The sequence below is a fragment of the Saccostrea cucullata genome, unplaced genomic scaffold, assembly GCF_032062105.1.
Source record: "Saccostrea cucullata isolate Sc308-1 unplaced genomic scaffold, CSIRO_AGI_Scuc_v1 ctg1873, whole genome shotgun sequence".
NCBI classification, from domain to species: domain Eukaryota; kingdom Metazoa; phylum Mollusca; class Bivalvia; order Ostreida; family Ostreidae; genus Saccostrea; species Saccostrea cuccullata.
Window position 1 is genome coordinate 81,463 of NW_026938381.1, and position 22,992 is coordinate 104,454.

The 22,992-nt window shown below is 34.2% G+C and overlaps 2 protein-coding genes and 1 non-coding gene across 4 annotated transcripts; 1 reads left to right on the plus strand and 2 right to left on the minus strand.

Moving 5' to 3' along the window:
- The first annotated feature begins 988 nt into the window (after positions 1-988).
- Positions 989-6,122, plus strand: LOC134250087 (uncharacterized). 2 transcript variants are annotated; one of them, XM_062732439.1, is made up of 4 exons: positions 989-1,338; positions 2,308-4,021; positions 4,541-4,837; positions 5,094-6,122. In XM_062732439.1, exons 2-4 carry the CDS (start codon positions 2,374-2,376, stop codon positions 5,429-5,431), a joined length of 2,283 nt encoding a protein of 760 aa, XP_062588423.1. In that variant the 5' UTR covers positions 989-1,338; positions 2,308-2,373; the 3' UTR covers positions 5,432-6,122. The 2 variants fall into 2 exon arrangements, with proteins under 2 accessions (XP_062588423.1, XP_062588424.1); XM_062732440.1 differs by having other exon boundaries at positions 2,313-4,021.
- On the minus strand, positions 6,017-22,299 carry LOC134250089 (SH3 domain-binding protein 5-like). Its single transcript, XM_062732441.1, has 13 exons — positions 22,177-22,299; positions 20,527-20,614; positions 19,822-19,933; positions 18,481-18,637; positions 17,704-17,773; positions 17,277-17,437; positions 16,873-16,933; positions 10,453-10,501; positions 8,443-8,571; positions 8,079-8,243; positions 7,293-7,423; positions 6,755-7,005; positions 6,017-6,520 (listed from the first exon to the last, which is right to left on the minus strand). The coding sequence occupies exons 1-13, from the start codon at positions 22,241-22,243 to the stop codon at positions 6,138-6,140; spliced, it is 1,824 nt and encodes a 607-aa protein (XP_062588425.1). The 5' UTR covers positions 22,244-22,299; the 3' UTR covers positions 6,017-6,137.
- Positions 20,136-20,209, minus strand: Trnas-cga (transfer RNA serine (anticodon CGA)). Its single transcript has one exon. It is a non-coding gene; the product is annotated as a tRNA-Ser (tRNA).
- Positions 22,300-22,992: the final 693 nt, after the last annotated feature.

Below are 22,992 nucleotides of genomic sequence, written 5' to 3' on the forward strand. Positions count from 1 at the left end.
TGAAAAATTATACAATACAAATGGAAAATTATACAATACAAATGGAAAAGATCGAATATTGCAACGTTTGACTTGCCATATTAATGAATCAGTCACCTGATGTGAATCACATTGAACAGGTTGGGACTAACTGCCAAAAATTTGATATACCCGTAATTAAAAGATTAATATTTTTGCTATAGTATACATATCATAAATCAGCATCAAAATGCGTAAAAATGATGAACTTTTAACAAGCAAGCATCTGGTATCCCTCAGTTTGTTAGATTGATCCCCGAGAAGTTTAGGAAATTCCGAGGGATCAATCTCCTAAACAATGGACGTACAGAAAAACTTGTTTTTAGAAGTACATTCTATCTTAATGTGGATTTCTTATATCGGAAATAAAATTTTTTCTTTGCACTTTAAACTTATATCCCATTTGGACGACTGGTTCCAACCTGTTTAATTCAGTTTCCAAGCACAGATGAAGCTACAAACGAAACGTAGGAAAGTACCGTATAAGTGGAATTTTTAGCGAGGATTTAATTTTGGCATTATTAGCGAGGGTGCCGAGATCGCTAAAATTGAATATCGCTAAAAATTAATTGCGTTCTATCTGTAATAGCTTCTTTAGTGTGCATTTTAAAATCGCTAAAATAACATCTCGCTAAAAATTAATTACCAGTTTTTAAGGACAAATCGCTAAATTTGCGTCTCGCTAAAATTTCCACTTATACGGTACTACAATTAAAGAGAGTTTCAATGTTTTTGTTGTCATTTCTATTCTTTTATTTCAAAAGTTTTTAGCACCTTCCCTTTATTTGCTATCTCGGATCCGCTCCTTGTAGTACTAAATAAATAAATATACAAAAACTATTCTGATTGAAATCAACATCCCTTCAATCCATTAAAACACGTCCAAATTATAACATGCACATCCGTGATACAAAGTACAACATTCACAACGAGTTAGACATAGATATCAGAAGTTTAAGATCACTTTAGCCTTGTCTGTTTCTGCGGCGAGCATCATCAGCTCATCAGTTAAAACACAGCCTTATCGTAAAACAAATCTCTCTCAATCTGTATCGAGCCGTGTTACCTTAGACCCACGCTGATAATATAAGACTAGACCAACGTATAAACACTGGAGCATTCTCCTTGTTTTGTTTCACAGAGAAGCAAATGTTAAAATCAGACATAGATTGTATTTTTCTCGGAAGGAATAAAAAAAGTTTTTTTTGGACGTGAGGGAGTAGGTGTGAGAATGAGAAGGTCGACATGGACCTAAATCGACAGAGGCAATACCCACACTTCTCAGATGAAGGATGAGATCTCAAAGATTGATTCTGCAGGGTACGTTTTTTTTTGTTTTGTTTTCAATCTAATATTTTCAAATTCAACAATTCAGTGTAACATTAAATCGCATGTAAAACAAAATATAACATAAAGCTAATCAATATATAAATATGCAAATACTTTTATTTTGTAATGAGAAACTCTTTTTTTTAACTTTCCTTAAGAAATATTCACTCATATTTCAATCTAAGGAAGCTCTAAACATTATCATAAACTCCTTTTTAGACAAAATGTTAGGAAAAATATATCATATAAAAGTGTGCATATTAAGACTTTTTCATTCATTCAGAAACATTCACAGGTAACACTGGACTTTCAGTGAGCCGTGGCATTCTCGGTGCTACGTAATTAGTGTCTGTCAAATGTCGAATAGATTTTTATTGGTTAAGAAATTATTAACATCAAGAACTTTAAATTGTTGTTGACAACTATGAGACGACTTAAACTCCACCTCTTTGCCGGACGATACAATGTTATTGGTTATTCGATATACAAATTGGCATTTGCCCGAATTTCTTTCCCATGTATATTTCAACAGTGAGGGAAAGGTGTGTAAATTTCAGAAGCTAATTATGTAACGTCGAGAATGCCATGCCTTACTGAAAGTCCAAACTAAACTGGGAATTGTCCTATAACATATGGTACCTGCCTTTTTTCCTACAGGAAAAATGGTCAAAGACAATGGACTTTATGTGAGCAGAAATCACTGCTGTTTACTTACATTTGAAAAATTTGGGAAAATATATAATGCTTAAAATATTTTAACCTTTCACAAATCGTGCAATTAACTGTGAATAATACTTTTTAAAATCTTACATCTAAGGACAGATCACTCTAACTGCATAACTACCCTAAAACTACCCTAAACTACCCTAAAAGTCGAGCTCTTTAGTGTGCAGTGTTTAGAGCCTCCTTAAGTGTAACTTTAAAAGAAAGTATGGTCAGTTATTGCTTTTTTTCTTGCAGAACAGGCTGTGAGGTAGACTGGCATCCTTTATAGTACGCTGTCGGGGTTTTGCAGAATTTAATAACATGGCCAAGTATTCTATCATAAATATCTTTTTTCTTGTCTTACTGACGCCTGTGATTGGTCAGTTTTCAGTAAGTTCAAATGTCACTTCGGACTTGGATCCAATAGAGGAATCGATCGTGAATTCCATTTTACGAACTGTAGGCGAGAAATTTGAATCCCTAAGTACCCGGATGAGCTCAATGGAACGTGGACTAAACACATTGCAGTATTATAATCTAAGACAGTTTCGAACCGTCAACACACACCTGCACACATTGGACAATCTCTTACAGAATATGCACGCACGCGTAGAACAACAGGAAGTGAGTGATAGAGAGCTAGCGACGTCAGTGATGCTTCTGAAAAGAGAAATCAAGAACATGGAAATGACGAACAAAGGGAGTTTTGACAGAATAGAAGAGCAGATGTTGACAATGTCTCGTGGTGTTCACCAGAATATAGGGAACGTTCAGAAGTCTATCATTAATGCCCTGAACGAGACGGTATCCCAGCAGGGCGAGGTGGCTAATGTCCTCAGAGAGATTGTAGTCTCGGAGAGGGATAGAACCAAACAGATTTGTTCTGATTCTCTGCTGAAGGTAGAAACCAGAATTGACAATTTCCAAAATTTGACAATGAATAAAATTGCTTACCTGGAGAACGTAACATTGAACGCTATAGACAACATGAATGTGACACTAGATTCGGTGAATGTGGATATTAACGCGACAGCTAGGAGACTTCTGGAAGAAAGATTGCAAGAATTTAATGACAATGTGCTGGACTCGATACGATTTTATCGACATACAGGTGATCTTGTCGAGCGAATCGTGGGGGCCACAGAAACAGTGGCCGAGGATCAGACACAACTCCGCGAGGACATCAGACATTTCTTGGAGGTTCAAGTTAATTTGACAAAAGGTAACGTTCAAGACGGGATAAAGCAGGAAGACCAAACCCTCAGTGAGATATCAAACAAAACTAACAAAATAGAAAATAACAAATCCACGGAAAAATCCTGTGACTTTACCTCGACTTTAATGGAGGAAATTCAGTTATTGTACAGAAATGGATCGCAAGTTTTGGATATTATTGCTGAGATGACCAGATCATCTCAAAATGAACTTAGAACAACGATACAGCAACTCAACAATGAAGTGTTCAAACTGCAAGAAATGAGAAACGAAGAAGAGAAACCACATCCGGAAATGTTGAACGGACAACTGGATTATCACATGGAGGAAATGTCCAACAACTCGAGAGCAGTATTCCACATTGTGGAGGCCATAGCCTCTAACACGGGATGGATCCCTTATATCTTCTCCAGCTTGCAATTCCTCGAAAACCAAATCAATCAAACATTACTGACAACGAAGAAGGCGTTTAAGGTCTCCTTAATACAGGACAAATTTAACCCCAAAGCGTCACTGGGACAGGAAGACAGGTATACGTCTAGGCCTCATTTGTCAGACGACCCTAATTTGAATGACAACAAACCTAAAAATCAGGAGGTTGTGAAAGATCACAGCAAAGACTCAGACTCATCAGACGTCATTAGTTACGTAAACCAAACGGAGGGGTTTCAGGAAAAGTTTGATTTTGTCTATCAGACAAACAAAAAAATGCATCGTCTACTTCCGGCTTTGACTCGACTGTTAGGGGAACCAGGTAAGTAAGATAGGAGAACCAGGTAAATGAAGATTTTCATTTCAACCCAAATCCAATTTTCCTTTAAATAGTTAAAGAAGAAATAAAACAAAGTTAGAAGTTTATTCCTCTCTTGATTTTAATGTAAAACAAACGACTGAATTGTTGATTTGATATAAAAAAGAGAGTGTTTTCTTCTTGCTTAGCTCATAGTTTTCTGTTTGCTCTGATTACAGTTAGTCTGTAAATCTTAACTTTGATGCAGTATTAATGTTCTTCAATAAAAACGAAGATAACGATGCTGATCTGTGGTGCATTTGGGAAATCCTGTAAACATGACAGAGACAAATAAATGCCGATGGCCAATTTTAACTACTCTTATTAAGATAAGGGCAATATTAACTGCTTTATCTAGGTCTGGTAAGGAATAAAGTAACTGCTTCGTTTTGGTCGGACAAGGGCAATATGAACTGCATTGTCTAGGTTGGGCAAGGGCAATATTCATAAATGTGTTATTAAGAAAAATCCCCTTTTCTGTAGAGCCTTTTGTTGTATTGGTGGATGGGCAAAACGAGTACGAAGGTCGAGTGGAGATCTATAAGAAGGGCCGCTGGGGGTCGCTGTGTGGGCCTCTGACTCATGTCGAGGCTTCCTACATCTGTCGCCACCTGGGCTACCTGGGAGGCATCGCCTCGGAGCCTGGGCATTTTGGACAAGGAAGTGGGGTGTTCTGGGCGATGAATTTCACCTGTCTCTTGTCAAGGCAGTGTTCCATAGCCCTTCCTGTCATTGACCCCGGACCGTGCAACCACAAGCACGATTACGGCGTCATATGCGGTAGGTACAGTTCATAATGGCATTGGTTGAAAATTCATAATGTAATTGGTTTTAGCAAAATTAAAATATCATATGAATTGAAAAGAGAAATGTCAATTCCCAAGAAAGTTTAAATAAAATATGTGAGTATCCTTTTCTTCGACAAAATTTACCGTCCCTTCCAAATCCAGATATACATTGAATAATAAAATCATTTGTCAACTTTTCCTGAGAATTCATATTCCACTTTTTTATTTTACGTCTTTACTTCCTGCAGATCATATGATTCGATTATGGTTTGAGCCAAAGGAAGACAGTGTAATCAAGAGGAACACAGGTTTCCTTGAAATACATCACAGAGAGAAATGGGTGCCCGTATGTAGCGACACATGGTCAGAAAACAATAGTCAAGTCGTGTGTCGTCAGCTCGGGTACAAAGGGGGCGTGGCCAGCAGTCCTACAGAAGAGGTCATGCCCTATCACACAGACATGATCACGTTTTATCATAACATCACGTGTACCGGAAGTGAGACTAGATTAACCGGATGTGAGAATGGGAGGTGGAAAGCGAACGGCTGTTCATCTAAAATACCTGTATTTATACAATGTTCATAAGTATTTCATGCTTTTAATATTCCTGGACCACTTACATCGCTGGATAAACCCAGTATTTTATAAAACATGTTTAAGTATATGTAATTTAAGCATGCATTGAGTACTTCACACATTGTAAAGATTATGTTCTTGGATGCATGCAATGTGATTAATCTATTTCAATATGTTGAATTTCATTTCCTCTATCTCTGTATCGGAACAGTTATTTATATCTTAATTTGTTGAGTAACTCTTCAGAATCTTTATTTAATTTGACAGTGTGCTAATCTAATTTGTAATGTATTGGACATGTCTAGAATAATTTATAACGAACTAGCAATGATATAAAATACAAGTTACATACACTCTTTTTCACTTTTCCCCTGCATTTTAATATTTTGAATTGATGATTGTCTATCTTTCATGACTGTGCCGTTTGTTATTTTGTTATCTTGTTCCATTAAAGTGTAAACTGTGTGGGAGGATGTGAGCAGCGCCCAGTATATTTCTGTACTCATTCAACGATGTTTTGATGCTCTTCTGTCTATAATCCGATATCGTTCCTTGGAAATTCATCATTCCTTTCAATTTTTTCTTTCAACAAAATCTAGGAAATAAATGCATCTACATGCACTGAGGAACCGAGTACAAATTATGCATGAAATTCTCAAAAGTTCACAACATTAAATTTAAAAAATAAAACTAATAAAAACAGACTTTGTTTGTTTCAGCTTGTTATTTCCTCTATATTATTATTGGAGGACACCTTTGTATCTGAGCCCGAATGTTCAATATTTGCCGGAATGTTGTCACTCGGTATTTTATTTGCTAATTCAGTGTCCATTTTCTCATCAGTTTTGTATTGTTCTTGAGCACTATCTCTCGCGTGGTCGCCATTCGATTGTGAAACTTCCACGCCTACTTTCTTGTCGTTTTGCATCTGATTGTCCGTTTTTGTATAAGTCGGGTTTGGTGAATCATTTTCTTGTTTATCAGTTTCACAATCTTGATCAGGAGAACACTTGAAGGAAAGGCCTTGATCAACCTGATCTTCATCATCTTCGAAGATAGAGTCGTTGACGTCAGAGAGGTTTTCAAATGCCGCTTCGTCTGAAATGAAATGCTTTTTACAGTTTATGAAACTGATGCAACTGACAAATACTCTATTTAATAGGAGTCTCAGCTAATTGAAAACCAAATAGATACCAAATGATTTTAACAATTAATAAAACTGATGCAACTAATTCTTTACGTAATATTAATGCAATGTAGGACGAATACCCTGTTTAACAGAAGTCTCAGCTAATTAAAATGTAGATAAACCAAAGTTAGAACTCAAATTACCGAGATCTATGTCGGGAACAGCCGAAGCTAAACTACTTCCGGATTCCGCTCCCACTCCTGGTTGTCTTGGAAACATGAGCATGATTTTGTCTCGTCTGCTTTGATGAATCTCCTCCGAGATCCTCTCGAGATTGTTGAGCGCCGAGGAGTACTTAGATTTTGTTTCTTTAATGGCGGACTGTAGGTCCGTTACATTCTGTTTCTGGTGTTGTAGTTTTAAGTCCAGTTCATGTTTGACTTCGAAGTATGGGCTGAAAATTAAAGAGAGTTAAGAATATTAAGGAATATCAAAATATTTTCTTTCACTTTATCTCTCTAGCTGTCCCCCTATCTCTACGATAGGACCAAGAGTAGAAAAAAGAATGTTTAAAGTTATAACGAGGAAAGTTTTTGAGTAGGAAGGTTTTCAGTTAAAAGTTTATTACACAAAACACATCTCCTACCCAAAATATGGTTTTGCCTTCTTTTTTTCAAATCTCATTTCAAGTCTGTTTGAAAATGCATGTATAGAGGCCATTAAGGCGTGACCTGTCAGTACCCTGCTTTAATAATAGACTTTTTGAACTTCTTTTCTAGTTGCTTTAGTCTGTTTTCACACTGAGCACATCGTGACGTGGCCAGTAGATGGCGCTCCTCACTCTCCCGCTTCTCCCGCTCAGCCTCCATCACCTGAAAGTAGTCCCCGGATGTTATTTTCACACCGTGAAAAATTTAACGGCTGCGAAAAAAAAAAAGAATTGTATTCAACTGATCAATTACATTTTTCTTAAATTCTTACTAATGATAATGTATCTTATTTAAATAATTGGTGACAGAAAGTTTTTCAATTTTCAGAAGAAAATTCATCATACAAAACAACGTTTTATAAGACATACTATCAAATAATTGATATTTCGGAACTTAGTCTACATGTTTATTGTTGCGAATCCGCCCAATGATTTACGTCTGTATGAACGTAATTACTCAGAATTTTTCAAGAGCCACATTATTTTTTTAATCATAGTGTATTTATGCGCATGTAGGCTTAGTGAATGCATCTTACATAAATTATAAATGTACATAAAGAAGCAATATTTGAAATATTTTTGAATTGAGGTTAAGTGTATGTATTTTGTTATGAAAAGTTAAATTGAGCGAATTATATTTATTTCTCAATACCCTTTTTCTTTTTGAATTTTAAACACCATAAGGGCTTTCTATACTTTCCTTTAATATATATACAGAGTCATACAATATTGTACATCATGAATTAATCAAAACACCCTTAATCAAGTTTGCCTTATTGGTAAAAAAAACCCCCAAAAAACTCGGTGTATATATATACCCGCATAGTGGCGTGGTTCATCATTTCTTGCCAGGCAGCTGATAGAGTACCCTCCCCCTTCTGCAAGAGACGTTCTTCCGCCAGCGTCACTGTTTCCTTGGCAGCGCGGTAAACACTAATGGCGGACTGGTACTGACGGGCAGCCTTAAGCGACTCCCCCTGTGTCTGCAATATCAGATTAATTTTCAGTATTTCCGAATTCATCAGAATTTAGCTGGCGAAGTTACATTTCTGAATAAAATTCCTATTTGCTTCTTCAGAAGTAGCATAGTTTCCATAAAAATCACTTATTCTTGCAGACTTTGGTCTTCAATGCTTACATTAATGCGTCATTCCCCCTCTTCTTCCCTGCCTACAATTGTACCTTTTTAGCTTCCTCTTTTAGCTCGAAGTACGCACGCGCTCTCTGAATATTCTTTCTTTTCTTCTCAGCAGCTTGAGCCAATCGCTGGGAGGCCTCCGTGAACGTGAGTTTATAGTTACATCTGGCTTCCTTTAAAATGAATAACACCTATATAATCGAGGTTTGTAACTTTTTTATCTGCTCATCTTTCTTTTAAAGTCAAAATAAACTTCTATTGTCCCTTCATTTGTAATTACATATATGAAGAAGGAAGGAAGTACGAGGGAGAAAGGAAGGAAGTATACGGAAGACAGGAAGTATAAGGAAGACAGGAAGTATAAGGAAGACAGGAAGTATAAGGAAGACAGGAAGTATAAGGAAGACAGGAAGTATAAGGAAGACAGGAAGTATAAGGAAGACAGGAAGTATAAGGAAGACAGGAAGTATAAGGAAGACAGGAAGTATACGGAAGACAGGAAGTATATGGAAGACAGGAAGTATAAGGAAGACAGGAAGTATATGGAAGACAGGAAGTATATGGAAGACAGGAAGTATATGGAAGACAGGAAGTATAAGGAAGACAGGAAGTATAAGGAAGACAGGAAGTATAAGGAAGACAGGAAGTATACGGAAGACAGGAAGTATATGGAAGACAGGAAGTATATGGAAGACAGGAAGTAGATGGAAGACAGGAAGTAGATGGAAGTCAGGAAGTAGATGAAAGAAAGGATGAAGTAGAATGAATGAAGGAATTACAGGAAAAACAGAAGAAAGGAAGTATAGGAAGACAGGAAGTAGATGGAAAGAAGAAAGGAAAAGGAAGGAAGAAAATATAATGAAGGAAGGAAGTATAAGGAAGGAAGAAAAAGGAATAAAAAATTACAAGGAATTATTCAAGGGAGTTTAGGAAAAAAAGTAAGTAGGTTGAAGGAAGGAAGTGCACATGTAATAAAAAGGAAGTATAAAGAAGAAAAAAGTACTAGGAATGAAGAAAAGAAATATCAGAAAGAAAGAAAGATTGTATAAGGAAGGAAGGAAAGAAAAGTATAAGAAGGAAGCATAAGCCTGACATGACGTATTTGGAAAGAAGAAGGTATAAGAAGGGAAGGAAAAAGTATAAGAGAAGGAAAAGTATTTCAAGGAAGTATAAGGAAGGAAGAAAAGATAGAAATAATTTAGTAAATCAAAGAGTAAGTTGGTAAGTAGGGAAGTAGGTAAAATAAAGAAACTTGGAAAAGTTTTTAAATAAAGGAAGTTTTTACGTGAGTACGGAGCTCAGTAAATATAAAGTAACCAAGAAGAGTAGTGAGGAAATGAATGTAAGAAAGGAAGTAAAGAAAGTAAAATAAGTTAGCATATGTTTTAGTATTGTGGGAATTCTGAATGAAGAAAGTAAGTAATTAATGTAGGTAATCGAATAGGAAAAGAAGTAGGAGATACATCCGGTTCATATTTGTCAATTAATACATTTATGCTATCTTCAGAATTGCATTTCAAACGATATGCATCTACATTCGTGTAATTACATTCAGCACTAATACAAATATCTCAGTTATTTAAATCAAATGCAAACACGATTTGTAATGCCATATCATTATATCTTATATAGATATAACTGTAGTGCAATCATGTTACAAAATGTATGTTATATGCATATAAATGTAATGAAATAATGCACAGTCCATTTAACACGTAAAAGTAATGCAAAAAATGTAATTTAAAATCCTTTCATATGAAATTATTCAAATGTAATGAAATTATTCAACATCTTTTATATACTAGTATGTTAGGTTCTAAAAATAGGTAATATCCTATATGATTGTACAAGTATACAGATAATATGTAATACATTTTATGTAAACGAAAATGCATTACAATTAATATGTAATATGTTGTTTTCATGTTAGCATTTTATAATTAAATCAAATGTTGTCTATATGTAAATGCATTGCATTGATCTTATAAATATGTAAATTAATGTAATACAATGTGTAATTTTTATAATATGTAACATTATTAACAGTGACTTACATCCAGTTCGTTCTCTAATTTATTGATGTCTGCGCTCGTCTGATTCAACCTGTCCAGTTCGGTCTACAGACAAAAAATAAATAAATAAATAAATAAATAAAAAAAAAATACGAAAACAACAGTTTGTGTAGCAATTTAATATTTAGAGCAAAGACGTTTTGTTAAAAATCTTATAATCTCTCATGAACTTGATTGGGACAGACCTATTGAATATAGCTGTAGAAACCATTTGGAGGGAAGGGGGAGGGGGTCCATGCCAAATTATTTGTGCAATACTTTAGAAAACATTGCTTTAAGTCTATGCTTGTATCCCCTCAAAACTAACGACACATTTTTTGTCGCTTGTCAGAGAAAGTTTGCTTAGCTGTAACCCCCTTCTAACAGCACTGAAATTGCTTTCTATGGTCCTTTTACATGTTTACAAAATATATATAAACTTGCTTTCATATTGCTTCTATTTTAGCCTTGTTTAAATTTTTCGTTCGTCCTGATCTTGATACCTTGATCACAAATAAAACTTTCGATAATATTATATATAGGTCAATTAATTTATATTTGCTTTAGGAACTATATGGTATATCTACATTGTATTGTTTGGCGTTGCGTTATTATAAGAGATAAATCAGGTATAGCCGCGCTAGATTTGATACAAACTGAAAGTGGCGAACTGCATGCCTCTACCTGTGTAATGCCTAAGGTCCACGATATTTTACACAATTTACTAAAATATCTCATTCTTGTACATTAATGTCTATCAAGTGTCACAACAATATCCATCTATTTTAGACTAATAACTTCCCTGTCTGATCTTGGGATTTTTGCAATATGATTAAAAATCAAATAAAAAGTTAAAAGTCAGTTCGAAAGAAACTAGTGCTAATTGTAACGGGGACCGTTACAGATGTTCCCCAAACGCTCCCCAACTCCCTTTTGGTGCCATATTCCCTGTAAGCATCATTAAATAAGACAAACTCTTTGTTTTTTAGACTTTAACAACGTTTACCCAGAAGTGTACCAAGTTCATTCAAATTTTGGCATTGCGTGCGTGCGCATGTGAATGCATGTGCTTAATGTCTACATGATCTATATATTTAAATATACTAAATATGAAAGTAGTTAATCCAAAAATATTTTTAAAAAATACGCTCATTCAAGTGAATTTTTTATTTTGCTCATTTCACGTGCACACACGTGCATACACGGGCATGGTGACCATCCCTTCCTATAGAAGTCCATTACATCTATCGTTGTTCTAAATCCCACCCCGTTTGGTTGAAAACCAAGGGAGTTATAGCTGTTTAAAGTTTCAACCAATCAGATTGCAGCGCACGTACACGCATGTGTATGCATGTGCATGGTGACCATACCTTCTTGTAAGAGTCTATTATATCTATCTATGTTCCAAACCCCATCCTGTTTGGTTGAAAACCAAGGGAGTTATAGCTATTTAAAGTTTAAGCCAATCAGATTGCAGAGCACGTGCATGCACGTGTTTTCATGATAATTGCTATATATCACGTTGTAGGATATCATAATGCATGGCTATGTTTTAAATTTCAAAGGATTTCGTCAAAAAACAAGAAAGATATTGAGACTTTAGTTTCAGCCAATCAGAGCGAAGCGCACGTGCATGCGCGTGAGATCTTGCAATTTTGACCATGTCGTCATGTCTATACTACTAATATATCCTCACAGTATGAGTTTCAAAGCATTTCATCAAAAAAAAGAAAAGTTGCGGCTCTATCTATTATATTGGTCATTTCACGTGTTGCACGTGCGCGCTCTTGCAAGCACGTGCGCGCAAAATGACCTTGATTCCGCAAATCTACATAACATGTCTACTGACCCTAAAAAGGTTTTACCTACATCGGACGAACAGTTTACAAGATCATTCCCGGACAAAAAAGTACCCAGGAAGAAGAAGAAAAATAATAATAATAATAATAATAATAACTAGTTTTAATTGTAACGGGGACCGTTACAGATGTTCCCCAAACGCTCCCCAACTCCCTTCTTGTTCCATTTTCCCGTAAGACTTTTTAAAAAAAAATATGCTCAGTATTTCATTTCATCAAAGAATTATCAAAACTACAATATAATGATATCAACTATATCCCATTTAACGTATTGCACGCGCACGCACTTGCAAGATGATCAAGACATGTTGTTTAAACCATTAACCTATCTTTATATCGTAAGAATCAATCAAAATATCATAAAAATATAGATGCTACCATTTTCCGAATATATTGGTGATTTTATGTATTGCGCATGCGCATGTGCATGCATGATGTCCTTGCATTCAATTTTGATAGACGCATAATGTAGGAATCAATTATATCTATTCATATTCTGAATTTCATCCCGTTTCGTTGAGAACTTAGAAAGTTACAGACATTTAAAGTTTCAGCCAATCAGATTGCAGCACACATGCATGCGCATGTTTTCATGATAATTCTTATATATCATGCTGTAGACCTTTATAGTGTATGAATATGTTCAAAATTTCAAAGGATTTTGTCGAAAAACAAGAAAGATATTGATACTTTTGTTTCAGCCAATCAGAGCAAGTGCCTGATCATGCGCGTGAGATCTTGCTATTTTGACCATGTCATCATGTCTATACTACTAATGTATCCTCATATTATGAGTTTCAAAGCATTTCTTCAAGAAATAGAAAAGTTGCGGCTATATCTATTATATTAGTTATTTCACGTGTTGCACGTGCGCGCTCATGCAAGCACGTGCGCGAGGAACATGTCATCATGCCTATACAACTAATATATACTTGTATTATGAGTTTCAAAGCATATAGTCAAAAAATAGAAAAGTTACGGCTATATCTATTATATTGGTCATTTCACGTGTTGCACGTGCACGCTCTTGCAAGCACGTGCGCGGAAAATGACCTTGATTCCGCAAATCTACATAACATGTCTACTAACCCTAAAAAGGTTTTACCTACTTCGGGTGAACAGTTTACAAGATCACTCGCGGACAAAAAAGTACCCAGGAAGAAGAAGAAAAATAATAATAAGAAACAGAGTAAAAACAATATGTTCCCCAACTTCGTTTGGGGAACATAATAATAAGAAACAGAGTAAAAACAATATGTTCCCCAACTTCGTTTGGGGAACATAATAAAGGGGCGTATATCAGGCTTACCTGGATCCGCGGATCCAAATCTCCTATATTATCCGGACTGCCTGAGCCAGTCGGCTCCGACTTTTTACAAGTTCCCGAATCATTCATGTTATAGGCTCGTCACGAAAAGAAAAATTACCAGACATTATAAATAAACATTATCAATAAATACAGATTTAACTGTGTATACTCTCTCCATCTTGATTTTTATCTCAATCGTCGTTACCGCTGGTAAATTGTCAAGGGGGCACTCGATGGGGATGGGTATTAAAGGAGGGGAAAGTTCTCTCTACTTAAATCAATTTTCTCTACTCGGACGTTTCCGTCCGCGCAATTTGATAATTGTGCACATTGTACCATGCAAAAAAGAGTTAAAACCAAAAAAAAAAAAAAAATGTTTATGTTATTACATATACGTTGTACTTAAACACGATTACAAATTGAAGGATATAATATTGATAATTAGTAATTACTTAGAATCTATAAAAATCACGAATGAACTAATATCAACCACAAAAAAAGAAGATATTGTTTGAGAAAGTGACACAACCCCGGAATAATCTAATCTTATATTGACTTCCATACATAATATATCAAACTTATCGCATCAATATTTAACATGATTTAAATAAAGACAACAGATTCCTCCGAGGGTCAAACAAAACAGCTGCTGTTCAAAGGACAATCAGAACAGCTGTTGTCCGAGCTATAAGAATTTCCGTTATATCAGCTTCTTTTTGGCTCTCAATATATTGTAACATGCTTTAAACTGTTAATGAATATTTCAGTTTATCAATTTGGAATAGTAAAGGTCGTCTTGGTCAAGGTCATTTTAAACAATATTTCATTTTAATTTTAAACCTCTTGAAATAAGAGGAGACTTGAACTTAAAAATGATAAATATGTATGAAAATGTATACATAAATCAATCTACCTAATTATATATATTTAAAAAAAAAATCAGTTTTGTAACAACGCACTTTGAAAAATTTTTTCAAAGTGCGTTAAAATTGGGACAAAATCAACGCACTTTGAAAAAATTTTTCAACGTGCGCTAAGAGTATACTTCAACATTTTTACCATGTGGACATTTAATGCACTTTGAAAAAAAAATGTATAAAACAAAAATTCTAGACTTAGATTTTAGTAATTGAGAGAATCAATTTCGAATACTTATATCGTTCGAAAAACGTTTTAATTTACATGTATTGATATATCCTCATTGAGAACAAGGAGAAGATGAGTATATAGAAGGTCTCTCAGCCAAACTCTTTTTTCCTTATACATAGCCGTCGGTAGCAAATTGAAAGTGCCCCAAGGGGTAAGCCCCAATTTTAATGCCTACATTATGTATACCTTTGCAAAACATTTGTGTAACAACCTACCTTTTAAAGTGCGTGGAAATGCATGATTGTGGGGAAACGGTATATGCGTGGTTTTGCGTTAGAAATAGGAAATGGTATATGCGTTAAAATACGTGATCATACATGTACATGTAGGATCTGCCATAATCAAGTAAACGAAGGGCTATACTCAAAAAGGAGTTCTAAAAAACAACAATCAGAAATTGGATAAAAATGTTACGGACATGTGTTTATATTCAAAGAGAATATCAAAGTTTAATTATTAAGACAAAATCATTGAAAAGCGTCTTTTGCTTCTTTTTTGGCACCGGCCGGGACATTATTTATTAAACAATACTCGTTACATTTACATTAATTTCCTTTTAGAAAAAAGATCAACATAATATTATAAATATTATTTTATTTAAAGAAGTGTTCAAATTAATAACTAACTTCTTTACAAAATAACACATACTAAATACTTAGACAGTTTTTAACAAATATGTATTACATGTATAATTTGAATTTGAAAGTTCAAAATGAATAAGTTAAAAAAAAGCTTTATATCTACTAAATGTAATATGATGGTATTCTTCACCTAAAATTAAAGCCTACAGTAAGGCACTGATATACAGAACACAGTTTGTCACAATAACCTGATTAAATTGAAATCTTGCATTCTGAGAGATCCAAAATTACAATTACTCTGTGTACTCTGAATCTAGATCTTTTAAGGGGCTTCTTTTGTAAATAATTTGTCTGTGGATTGTGCCATTCCATATTAAAGACTAAGTATTATAACACTTTATACAGAATATGCATAAAGCAAATAAATGAATAAAACAAAATCATGCATGTACTTGTGGCAAGGTACTTAAAAATAATGATTTTTGACTAACATAATGAAATATTAATAAAATAAATCATATAACATATTCTTTGGACACCGATAATGACAAAATTTAGCTTAAATCGAATGAATGTGTGGAAAATATTGCATAGTTATACATGTATACCATCATATTTGTATATAGAACATATTTTCCTAAAAAGACTTTCCTAAATTATTGAGGACATTTTAATTCAATTTCTAACATTGACAAAAGTCACTTAATAAGTTTTTAATAATTGTAAGTCCCTCATCCTTAATATTGTTCTTGACAATAAAATTAATATATTCACCAAAGTTTACTCTATTCCTATTTTTAAAATTCCTTTCCAACTAGTCCTTAATGATTGAATGTTATCTTTTTTTTTTCTTATTTCTAATTAACAACAATTTATTTTTTTAATCTTGATCTGAGAGTCCTAGAAGATGAAATGTATTCTTTTTTCTGATGAGTTTCACATACAATTTATTTCTATTTTATTTTAGTCCTGGGTGTCCTAGATGACGGACTGCAATGTTTTTTTCTGATGTGGTCCATATGCAACTTCTTTGTTTTATTCCAGCCTTTGGTGTCTTATATGATAAAATGTTATATTTTCTCTGAGGAGGGTCATATGCTTAACAATTTTTTGGCTTTATTCCTGCCCTGGGGGTTGAAGATGATGGTCAATGTTATTTTTAGTCCACTACGGTCTATATACAATTTATTTCTGCTTCATCCAGCCTTGGTGTCCTTTATGACGGAATGTTATTTTTTTTATAATGAGGTCCATATACAATTTATTTTTAATTTGTTTTATTCCTATCTTTGGAGTTCTAGATGATGGAATGTTTTTTTTCTTTAATGAGGTCGATATACAATTTATTTCTGTTTTATTCCAGCCCTGGGGTTCCTAGATGACGGAATGTTATAATACTTTTCTCGGATGAGGTCAATATACAATTCATTTCTGTTTTATTCCTGCCCTGGGGGTCCTAGATGACGGAATGTTGTACTTTTCTCTGATGAGGTCCAGTTCCTGGGAGTGTTTGAGGTGTTCTTTGAGGTCCAGTTCCAGTCTTTGTTGGGACCTCAACAGAGTAGAGGTGGTCAGCTGAGCAATGTCTGTTTGAACCAAAAAAAAAAATCAATTATATTTACTGGAATGTGTTCCTTGGGCTAAGATTCGAAAATGATTGAATCATCACTAGTATGAAATGTGTATTTTTATACATGCATGTTGTTTTTTAAAAATAGAGAATTGTTAAAAGAATTTTTACTACATGATCCGAAATGTATGATCTTGGCTTTAACCTCACACATGTAAGCAAAACAGACATTGTTTGTAACACTTCATCATATTATGTTATGTACTTGCCTATAAGTCGGGTTTTTTAGGAGTTATCAATAATCAGTTTTATATTGTACACTTTGTAAATGATCACCATAATGATAAATAAGATCTAACCTTTTGACCTCCCTGAATCTTCCTCTAGGCTGTCTTCCTCCTCCTCTTCATCTTCCTTCTCTTCCCTCTCAGTTTTAAATCCCGCCTCCAGCTTTTCTTCCCTGCTGATTTCTACTTCATCCAGCTGCTTCAGTTTTGGTAAGTCCTGGATGATTCGTCCTCTGATGTAACAAATGTTCAAAAGTCTTAGTCTGTTACATGTAGATGAGTAATTTATATACATAATATCATATCAAGGTTTTTTAAAAAAAATAATTTTGACTCTGAATTGACCTTTTAAAAATCAGTTAATATTGTGGGTAGATCTCGGTCCTAAACAGGCATGTAATAATGGATTTATTGTTTATTACTTTTTAAGTAATTAATGTATGTGTTGTTTAACATGTATTCTGGGTGTAATATCTATTACATGTCAGTGATGTTTTACCTGTGATCTGGGTGGGTTGTGCAGGGATTCCCTTTTAAATTCAGAATGATTAAACTCTGTGGAAATTCATCTGGAAGAAAGAAAACCATGTTTAAAGTATTATTTTAGATTAGAAATATCAATGTCACTCATTTTAATCATTTTTAAGTCTTTCTAAGCTGAGAGAGTAATAAAGTTATTGCCTATACTTCAGTCCCAGACAAGACTGAAGAACACATTTTCTAGGATGTTAAACTCCTTGATACAGTCATGGTAGCCTAGTCAGTAGATTGTTTACTATGTGATAAGAAAGTTTTGCATTTAAATCATGGCCACAACTGACCTAAGTAAAAAAAAAAGCCCATGTTACAGTAGGCCTTTATGGCAAGATAAATAACCCTCACTGCTCAATGACCTTGAGTGCAGGGTAAAGGTCTGAATTTAAAGCCCTTCTCCAGTACTGTATATACTGACATATTTTCTAAGTGAAAAATTCCCAATCAGAATACAACAACATTCAAACAATAAATCAAGTAAGTCCTTGACCTGATTAAAGAGCACTTTACTTATTTCAAAGTATGTAACCTGATTAAAGATCATGTTACCTATGTAAAAGTCCTTGACCTGATTAAAGAACACACTAATATCTATGTCAAGGTCATTGACCTGATTAAAGAACACATCACCTATGTCAAAGTCCTTGACGTGATTGAGCACACATCACCTTTGTCAACATATTTGACAGTTAAAAAACAGATTTCCTATGTCAAGGTCCATGACAGATAAAGAAAACATTACCTATGTCAAAGTCCTTGACCTGATTGAAGGACAGGTCCAGGAAGTACAGCTTTTCTAGATGTCTCAGGTTTTCCACACATTGGATCTGGTTACCAGACAGAGTCAAAAACTTCAGATTTCTTAGACATTCCAGGTTCTCTATCCTTCTTATTTGATTCTGTGGATAAAAGATAGAAAATAAAAGCATGTTACAATCCTCAAATCAGCTTTTCTAATCAAAGTTTGTATGTCAGTTTTCTTTGTTACCAGATGTATGTTAACATTTTTTTAAATTTATTTCTTCTGACCAATTACAACCAAACTTGGCACAAAGCATTCTTTTGGAACACAAACTTAGTTAAATGAGAGGCTACATGCATGTGTACATGTATGAATATTTAAGGAATCACTGTCTAGTTAGGAGGGTATGTCAGGGCATCAACAATAGTGGGAAACATGGGATAATTTGCATAACGGGCGAAGCGCGTTATGCTTAAGTTATCCCATGTTTCCCACTATTGTTGATGGCCCTGACATACCCTCCTAACTAGACAATGATTCCTTATATTTCCATTTCATTGTGAAATAAAATTGTAGATTTAGACTTTAAAAATGTAGATAAATAGATTTAAATCACATGATGACTTCCATGCCAATTTCAATAGTCCTCGCCAACCGATGTCAAACACAAAGGCAGCTGCACGAGATTTACATGCATATTTGGCCTCCTTAGCGTCAGACACAGAGACAGATGCGCACAAGAATTGCATGCGTATTAGGCTTAGCTCCCGACCTATCGACCTGCCTAATTTACATTCCGGCAGAATTATCAAGAAATAAACTACCCCTAACTTTCAAAGAGTTATCACTGAGAAAAAAAATTAAAAATGGAAATATTTATGTGTATAACATGTATGCTCCATTTTATTGCAATAGAAAAACAAGAAAAAAGCCATTTTTGCAACCACTATTTAAATAAAAACCACTTTTTGAATAATTATTTCAATAGTGGTTGAGAGTGCATTTCAAAACAATACAGATATTGTAACAACTACTTTAAAATTTCCCTTTTGAAATAATTATTTCAATAGTGGCCCTTATTTCATAGCAGGCATTAATATTCTGCTGAATAAATTCAAATCACTTCTTTAAGAGCAATGGACTTCAAACATTAATTTCCTTTATCTGCATATACTAATTTTTAAACAAATCAATTCTAACTCATACAAGTTTGCAATCTGAATGAGGCTCAAGTTCCTTTCTTAGTAATTAATGCTAAATGATCAATTTTTGAATAGGACTCAGGTGAGCATTGTGACCAATAAGCCTCATGCTTTTTTTATAGAGATGTTGAAATCTTACATGTTGTAAGTAAATATTGGTGACTTTATCGCTCAGTAACTCTAATCCATCAATATCTGAAATATTTTCCCTGTCTAGTCGCAGGTGGGTAATTTTCTGAAGAGCTTCCAGACTAGATAAAAAAAATAATAAATATTAAATTAATGGTCTCACTTACCAATGAAAACAAATCTGATTTATTTTTCATCTATAGCATGTCAATCAGAAGACATTTTTTTCAGTTTTCTACCAATCTATTTAAAATTGGACTTGAATTTTCGCTCCTCTACTATATGCTTCAATACAAATGTAATGGGAGAGGAGAAAAATGCAGTGGACCAAACAGGGGTTCAAACCCTGGGCCCCCTGAATCTCGAGTCAGGTGCTCTACCGATTGAGCTATCTGGCCACTGGTTAACGAACCCAGCTGACCACCACATTCCTCCCTCCATAAAGGTCCAAAAGACCCCAACCCAGGCTGATCCCTGGCAGGCCTCTCACCTAGTTCCAGGGCATGGCACGGCACCAAATGTAACAGGAGAGGAGAAAACCAAGGCCCATGAATCTCTGTTAAGGTGCTTTAATTGAGCTATCTGGCTCAAACCCACCACACAAACATATAGTAGAGGATTGCAAAAACAAGTCTAATTTTAATTAGATTGAGTTTTCTACTCTATCATGTTCACTATTTATCAGTCAGTCCACGTAATACTAATTCTTACTTACATCTTTTCATGGCTACTGTCTTTGACCTCTGGAGGAAGGTGTCTTTTTACAATCAAATGAAGAGATAGCCTCACAGGTTTGACCACATCTGAAAATGTTCATCTTAAAATCTTCAAAAAGATGTGTTTGTGAAACACTGAGGTCCGCATATGGCAGCTGAAAGCTTATGGTGAAGGATCAGGTTCCTCAAAAATGACAAAAGGAAAGCTAAACGTCAAGACCAACTTCAACAGAGCAAGAAGGTTGTTACATGTTAAATGTACCTAATAACTAACGTGAGGCCTTTTCTCAATTAATATACCTGTGAACTATGAACATGATGAAAGCTTAAGTTCCATCCATTCATTGACAAATGTAACGGTCAAGGTTAAAGTTTTCTAAAAGTGGACAAACACCGAGGTGAAGGTCAAAAGTTAAAGAAGATATGAAAACCCTAGCACCAACTTAAAGGTCAAAAATATTTATACACAAAGAAAAGCCTTGTAACATAGAATATAATAACAATTATGATATGTGAAGATTAAAAGCCCAGCTCAAACTGTTCAAAATTTTAACCAAGCTAGGCCACACCAATAAACATGATAAAATATCTTGTTTGTTGGACCTGCAGGATTGTATTTAAGCACAACTATACAAATAATATATATCAATTTGCACCATGGGAATTCTGTGTTATTTTCTATTCTTTATCTGCTCTGTATTTCATATTGTTAATCTGCTTACTCTGCATATAAAAATATGATTGTCCTTTCCATTTTTTTCATGCCACGCTGAAATCTTTTGCCTGCACAGTAATAAAACTATTATTTAACCGCTGGCCTGCTTGTACATTTTTTTCATCAAATGTCTGCAAGAAATTAAATTGGTGTGGCCCAAGGTTAAAGTTTTGTATATTTTTTTGCAAAAAAATGACATATTTTTGCAAAAATGTGAAAAAAAAAACAAAAACAAAAACAAAACAAAACAAACAAACAAAAAAACCCTCCAAGGTCAAGAGGTCAAATATTTTCATACTTAAAGTGTTGTCCTGTCGCAAGGAATATACATATGAAATATGAGAGCCCAAGTTCAAAGGAATCAAAGTATTCAAATTTGAAATTGGTAGAATCTGCTTGCAGACAAACTGAGACAGATAAACAGACAGACAAAAGGACAGGGCGAAAACTATATGCACCAAAATCCTCGAGTACATAAAAACAGCTTCAGTACTGAAATGTAATTAGAACTGCTCCGAGCTAAAAAAAAAAAAGAAAGAAAAAAAGATATATATATAGCTCATAGGCACTCCCCATTTTAATTGTTTAAAAAAATATATCTACTATACTACAAACAAAACGTAGTATAGTAGATATATTTTTTTAAACAATTAAAATGGGGAGTGCCTATGATATAGCTATAACACTGGCTAAAAAATCAAAAGATTGTGCCGGACTTGCTAAATCACAGGCCTCTGAATTTCTATCAATAAGCCGTTATATGATTGATCAGAGTGATAAATATATACCCCCTCTATATATAAATAGAGGGGGTATGTACAATGTATATCACTCTGATCAATCATAGGCCTGGGGCTAAATGATGCTTTTACATGTATATACATCATTTGTTGACACATATTCATTATGAACATATACACAGAAAAGAATATACCGAACGAAAACAAGTCAGCATATTTTCCTAAGTCTTCTTTCTCTATTTCGTCTGATTCGCTCTTCATGATTTACTTGATAAAAGTTGATTTTCGTTTGTTTACATCGGTAACAACAATCAATTTAGTTCTTATTCCAAGGTATTAAAGCACCATACTTCAAAGCGCTTTTCTGACCAATTGAAGAGTAAAATAAAACCTGAACGTACAACACCATTTTTCCGGATTGAGACAGCATCCCCATCCCACCCCAGCAATAAATAAATATAAAAATAAATCAGTTAATAAATTAAAAAATAAATAAGCAGATAAATTCATACACATTAGATAAATACATGTAAGTAAACGGATTCATAATGAAAGAAAGAGATACTTGTACACTGTAAATAAATAAATTGATAAATTATACATGTAATCAATTAAATAAATAAATCAATTTATTAATAAAAAAAAATAACATAAATTAATTAAAATTTTAAGATGTAAATAAATATTTTTAATTATTTAAAATATACATAAAAACAAACTTCCACCTATATCAATTAACCTTCTAGATCGTCTAGTTCAGCTCTTGATTTAACAAATACAGAGAAGGGGGTGTGGTTGCATCCCCTTTGGTTTTGGATTGAAAAAAAAAAAAAACGGGGGAAAGATATATAGTTGAAGTGAAAGTGAAAGAGAAAAGAAACAAACGGGTATACATGATAATGGAATTCTGGGCCGCGTTTCACAAAACTATCGTAAGATTTGTCCTAAGATAGATCTTACGATCATCTTAAGATCTGACTTATGACAATCATAAGATTTGTCACTGCTGT

What these genes read in the sequence shown, in the direction of transcription:
- LOC134250087 (XM_062732439.1), top strand. Translation starts at nt 2,374, where the DNA reads ATGGCCAAGTATTCTATCATAAATATCTTTTTTCTTGTCTTACTGACG. An exon ending in TCGACTGTTAGGGGAACCAG is followed by an intron (nt 4,022 to 4,540) that starts GTAAGTAAGATA and finishes CCTTTTCTGTAG; the next exon opens with AGCCTTTTGTTGTATTGGTG. An exon ending in CGATTACGGCGTCATATGCG is followed by an intron (nt 4,838 to 5,093) that starts GTAGGTACAGTT and finishes TACTTCCTGCAG; the next exon opens with ATCATATGATTCGATTATGG.
- LOC134250089 (XM_062732441.1), bottom strand. Translation starts at nt 22,243, where the DNA reads ATGAAGAGCGAATCAGACGAAATAGAGAAAGAAGACTTAGGAAAATAT. An exon ending in AATTAGAGAACGAACTGGAT is followed by an intron (nt 8,572 to 10,452) that starts GTAAGTCACTGT and finishes TTCATTTTAAAG; the next exon opens with GAAGCCAGATGTAACTATAA. An exon ending in TGAACCACGCCACTATGCGG is followed by an intron (nt 7,424 to 8,078) that starts GTATATATATAC and finishes GACTACTTTCAG; the next exon opens with GTGATGGAGGCTGAGCGGGA.